This window comes from Poecilia reticulata, linkage group LG8 (assembly GCF_000633615.1).
Source record: "Poecilia reticulata strain Guanapo linkage group LG8, Guppy_female_1.0+MT, whole genome shotgun sequence".
NCBI lineage: Eukaryota > Metazoa > Chordata > Actinopteri > Cyprinodontiformes > Poeciliidae > Poecilia > Poecilia reticulata.
Window position 1 is genome coordinate 25161723 of NC_024338.1, and position 5916 is coordinate 25167638.

The window sequence follows — 5916 nt, forward strand, 5'->3', positions numbered from 1 at the left end:
AGCTGGTTGTGTATTCACCTGTTGGCAATATTTGCTTCTCTCTTAACCACAACTTTGCTTAGCAAACATTTCATGAACTCAAAGTAAAAAGCTGTATTGTATTGTTATATCAAGACAAAAGAACAAAATGTTTTTGTTAAGAGTAAAACTTCTATTCATGTGGAAAACTGTAATAAGAAACCTGAACAATATAAAGAACAGCAGCTTCTGGGTAATGTTCAACTTTAGCAGCACTTTAGATGAAATACCAATAATATCGTTAAACTAAAGACAAGTTCAACCACTTCACATGAAGATTCCCTAGTTTTGGTTCCCATTTCAAATTTTGCTATTTTGTGAGGCTTTAAAAATCAAAACAGATTGAGAACCAGCATGAAATATTTTAGAAATTATATTTAATCATGTAGAAAATTAGATGGAGATCTTCACTCATAAGATATAAACGGAGAATTTTATGTTAAGTTCCACTTCTTCCTTTTCTTTTCTCACATGCTGATTTCCTAAATAAAATAAAGACAAATGCACATTTCTGATTGAGTCAGTGCATCGTTCTCTCCCACAACGAAAAAGGAATTTTCCTCAACAAAACTGACAACATATAATGCAAAACCTACACATCTTGTAAAATTTTGGCTTGATTACAGCTCTGAGTATATTCTTTCAGTAAATCACAATTAATGCTTATTTGATAACTAAATTAATTTTAACCTTTCCAGAAGTTTGCTCATTGCATCATGAGGAAGAAAGACCAGCAAACAGCGACTGTCTTTATATACACTTTTTATTATCAGCACTTGACAGCTGGCACAGTCAGGTGGAGCAAAAAGAACCAGACTACTTCTTGGTCTCCTCCTCCTTGGACAGGCTCTTGATGAACTCCTCCTTCTTGGCCTGGAGGCGCTCCTCTCTGCGCTTGCGAGCCTCCTTCGTCTTGGTACGACGAGCCTCGGCCTGATCGCTGCACAAAGATCAGAACCACCATCATTTTACTGATTTCTAAATGATTTCTTTGAATTAAAAGTGTTTAAAAATACTACAAACTAGTTGGAGACGATCATATTGTCCCATGTAAATCCAATATACTTACGCCAGGAGCTTCTTGCGGGCCTTGTCGGCCTTCAGCTTGTGGATGTGCTCCATCAGGATGCGCTTATTCTTGAAAACGTTACCCTTGGCCCTCAGGTAGAGGCTGTGGTACCTGGAGGAAATTCAAAAAGGGCACAATGAAAAAGCATCAGGATGCAGAAACTCATATCACATCATCCCAGTTAGCTTGAGACGACAAGCGAAAACGGCTCCAGGTCCCGGAAACCTACATGTGCCTGTCGATTTTTTTGGCCTCCCTGTAGCGACGCAGCAGACGACGCAGGATCCTCATGCGACGCATCCAGCAAAGCTTCTCCGGCATGCGGGCGTTGGCTGTACCCTTTCTCTTACCTAAAAATCCACCATAAAACTTCTGTTTAAAACTTTTATTTGCTATTTTCTTAAAAAATAAAATAAAAAAAACAACAAGCATCAACGTACCGGTTCCCATGTGCCTTCCCTTGCGGCGTGCCAGTGTGTTCTTGCGGCACCGGGCCCTGGAGTGGACCGTGACAGGTTTCCTGATGATAAGACCATCTTTGACCAGTTTACGGATCTGCTGGCCTGGAAATCAAACAAACAAAACATTTAACAAAAAGGAAAACTGATAAACTAGAAGTATGAATTAGGATTGCATCAGATTAAAGATTATTCATGACAATCTCCCTTTGAAAACTTACATGCTACAAAATGTCAAACAACATTTTTTAAATGGCTTTCTGACTTTTATTCACTATTCAAGTTATTATTTATTTGTTTAGCATAAATGCTGCCTTGCTCGTTCTGATTTTACTTGGAGGAAGAGGTTTGTTGTTGAAGCTGCTGCTGGTCTTTTTGCTGTCTAACTTTTTCATTTCACACTTGTTTGTGTGAAGCAGATTTATAAATTTGACTGGCAGCCAATCAGAAAGATGACCATGATGAGACAAGTAAATAACATTTCAGTAAATTATTTTAACTCATATTTTCTAATAATGTTTGAAAAACAGATTAGATTTTATGGTTAAAAAATATTTTATCAATTTTTTACTTTCCCCCCCCCCCACACCATACTTAAAGCATTGAGGCTCCTTTAGCCCCCCCTAGTGGCCATTACTTTGAAAAACACTGAGCAGAGGTTAACTGTAGTTTGTGAATTACCTCAGTTTTTGTATCTCAATAACAAAGACAGTGCAACGTCCTCATATTAAATAAATGCAAGAAAACGTTTGAACTCAATCAGAGTTGAATTGATTTCTTGGATAATTTGTCACTTCTGCCAACTTCTGCTAAGTTGACATGGTAGGTGCTATTTTTAGCTATGGAAGGAGAACCAAATCAAATAACCCAGAAAATGACAGAAACAGTCAAAACTGGAAACATTTTAAATTAAACAGGGAAAAACATTGAGCTGAACTAGATTTCCACAAAAGCGTGACTGATGTTGCAGCAACCGAACAGAAAACATCCTCTACATACGTCAAACGTGTCTGCAGTGTCCGATGGACATTTCTCATGTTCGCTTTGCGAAACACACGGACCTAAATGTGTGAGAATCTGTCATCCTGCAGATTTACAAGATGGTACCTTCTGCATGAAACAACTGATTGTAGTGGCTACCTGGCAGGATATTAGATAAGTTTGTTTTGACATAAAATAACTATGCAGCTCTTACTGTAAGAGCGACAAAGATAAAAGCACAGCAACAGAAGAGATTAAGCATTTATTTGTTGCTATGCTTCTGTCTCAACTTAAATGAGATACTTTGAGGGAATATTTCAATTATTTATAGTAGTTGGAATTAAATATGTCACATYAGAGTTGAAACTGAAATGGAGGTTTGCATTTTAAGCAATAAAAGGTTATTTAAAAAGACCAATTAAATGGGTTGTTTACTTGAATTTGTACTTTTTTAAAAAAAATTCAACTCTTTATGTAGGATTACGCAATTAATCACCAGAATAATCGATAAAATATTCGATTACTAAAATAATTATTGGCTGGAGCTGCTATTTTCACTCCAGTAGCTTAACTAGAGAATCCTGATTGAATTGTTCCCTAAAGCAGCTTTTTTTCACAATATTGTAGGTCGCAGTGAGAATTACCAAACCTAATGTAAAGTTAAAACTCATTTCTTTCATTCCTGGTAAAGACAAACACATTAAAACAAAACTCAGATTTTAGCTTAACCAAGCTAATGAATTGTTAATGTTTAACCATCTCCATGTTAAAGATGATCTGATTTGATATGCGAGAACATGCCCGGACAAGTTCAGACAATAATAAAACAAAGAAAGTAAAATTATTTCATTTCTGGGTGTCACTTTTTGGTTATACTTTAAAGTATTTCAAGCAGAATGTTCCGTTTTCAAGCTTAGTGATTTGGACTTTCTGGTAGGATTTACAGCAACAAATCAATCTTGATTGTAAGAAGAAAGAAGCGCAAAAACATTGATGACAATTTCACGATATTTTTGGGAAAGTTTGGATTTGGACAACACTTGAATCTCAGTTTTTAAAAACATAACCCCCTCTTATTTTCAAATAGACATCCACGTTTCTGGCATCACATTTTTCTCATGGGCAAACTATGAACAAACTTACGTTTTTTTTAACATGAAAGCTCAACAATTAGCTCAGAAGCTGCTGGAAAGTTTTGCATGAAGATTTATTGGCAAAGATTGTGAGCAGTTTTCAAGCGCAGCTTAACGACAAACAAACAAAATTGAGAGGAATAAATTAAGGATAATGGAACAATACACGCATCATTTTGAGTCATTTGCAACCAAGATATAATAACACAAGAATTATTGCAACTGCAAAATTGCTTCTCAAGAATCAGACAGAAAAGAAGATTAAAAAATAAATTACGGGAGTTGGCGTTAGCGATCTCATTTGTCTCGTTGGGATCCAGCCAGACTTTCTTCTTTCCGCAGCGAAGGACGCTGGAGGCCAGCCTCTTCTGGAGCCTGAGCATGCTGGAACAATAAAAGATCAAAACTACAGTATGAATATTTCTCCCATGTGTACTTATCCATCTATTCAACAATAGCACCAGATGCTAGCCACACAGCTAACTCCCAACTATCCGGTGGCTAGCAGGCTGCCAACATGGCCTCCCTGTCGCTACATCGTGTTGCATGAAAACACGTAAATATGTCAAATATAAGCCTGGAATGATGACTGAAACAGAAATATATGTCAAGAACAAACTTGGATTTCTTATTTTTGCCAATACGATGTCTACGAGTGTATTTAAACAGTTAAATTCTGACTTTTATCGTGCTATCAGCAGCGGTCCTACCTCATGGCTGCTACTTCAGTAGGAAAAGGAAGGCTTGCGAGGCAGACCGGAACATACCATTTTCAGAGGAGCGTCCATTTGTTATCATGAAGCAACATCGTTTTAATCAAAGTAAAACTCAGCTGTTACCACTACACAAATTTTAAAGCTCATAAATTATATATCTAAAGATCAAGTACATGTAATTATGACTAAAATAAAGCTACGTTAAAAATTGTGTTTAACTGGCGGCCCCCGTCCTTGTCTCCTCAAAATATTGGTACGAGCCGATGCGTTCGCAATGCATTATGGGCCAATCTGTACCATGTATGTATTCTTCTGTATGAACACCAGAGGGCGCCATTAAAACAAAAATCAACAAGTATATGTATACAGAGAGATAATATAAATATGTTCTATTTTTGAGATCATAGGAAAAATAAAAGACTAATTGCTAATAATATGTAGTAAAAATTACAGTTTAATTTGTGTTCTTACTTTTTAACCATTAAATGACAAAAAAAGCATTCAACATTCTAATGTTTTGTCACTGCATGCTCAAATGTGTCATTATTTTAAAAAATGCAACTTTTGGCTTATTATTTCATATTTGTGAAAATGTATTTTCTAAAACAGAATTGGCTTTAAAAATCATCATGCTTTAAGCATCTGTAAAAGATAATGACCAAAGACCAAAAAGTCTCAGTTGGACTGGTGCACTGTAAGATTTACTCTTCAATTCTTAGAGTAAAATTAATAAATAAGCATATTGCATTACAGTAAATTGCTGACTTCCAAGACCACATTTAAGTCTAAAACATGCAGAAAATATTAAACTATTCAGAGCATTTGAAGAGAAGAGAAAAGAAAAAAAAAAGATATTTTACTTTTTAAGTGTCATCCATTAAGAGGAGGAAGTGAGAACAGTGTGTTGGTGTAGCGGGTGGGTACTTAGAAAGACTCTTGTAAAAATAGCCAACTGGTACAGCACAATTTGACTAGCTATCGTTTCGTCCTCGACCTTCTGGAGCACCATCCTGTCACCACATGGAGGCTGCAGGCTTACAGTGTGGGTGCATAAGGACCTCTCTGTGACGTCTTCACCTCCTGTAACTCAGAGAGCAGCGAATAAAACTTTACAGAGGATTCATCAGCAATGTCCAATGCAGCAGAAAAACAGAACCAGGAAGCTTTAAAATGTTTTACGATGTGATGATGACCTGCTTTCTGTTCAGAAGAAAGCTCTTTTATGAGTTATTTGGAAGCACCTGAAAATACTTCCTTAATTTAGATTGGTTGTGGTGCATCCGATTTTAAAGTCAGTTGTTGAAAAGTTACACTTCAAGGTCACATTTAGTTCCCATTAATGATGCGGAATGCAGCTCTGATTCTCATTTTTGCAATATTCCTTTCATCAAAAAGAAGGAATTTTATTTATCTCAATTTTGATAATACGACCAAAATTAGAGCAAAAATCAGCTTATATTTTATCTCTACTATCAGAAACTGATCCATTTAATCAGGGGTGAAAGTAGTTTTAAATTCTTGGGGGTATTATGACAAAATTA

At 36.2% G+C, this 5916-nt stretch overlaps 1 protein-coding gene across 1 annotated transcript; it reads right to left on the reverse strand.

The window, feature by feature from the left end:
• Nucleotides 1-766: 766 nt before the first annotated feature.
• rpl19 (ribosomal protein L19) lies at nt 767-4472 on the reverse strand. Its single transcript, XM_008416975.2, has 6 exons — nt 4370-4472; nt 3937-4043; nt 1528-1650; nt 1317-1437; nt 1088-1198; nt 767-958 (listed from the first exon to the last, which is right to left on the reverse strand). Exons 1-6 carry the CDS (start codon nt 4372-4374, stop codon nt 835-837), a joined length of 591 nt encoding a protein of 196 aa, XP_008415197.1. The 5' UTR covers nt 4375-4472; the 3' UTR covers nt 767-834.
• Between the last annotated feature and the right edge of the window lie 1444 nt (nt 4473-5916).

Coding starts and splice junctions, on each gene's coding strand:
- rpl19 (XM_008416975.2), bottom strand. Junction 1,651..3,936: donor GATCGCTAACGCCAACTCCC/GTAATTTATTTT, acceptor TTTGATTTCCAG/GCCAGCAGATCCGTAAACTG. Junction 959..1,087: donor GCCCGCAAGAAGCTCCTGGC/GTAAGTATATTG, acceptor ATCTTTGTGCAG/CGATCAGGCCGAGGCTCGTC.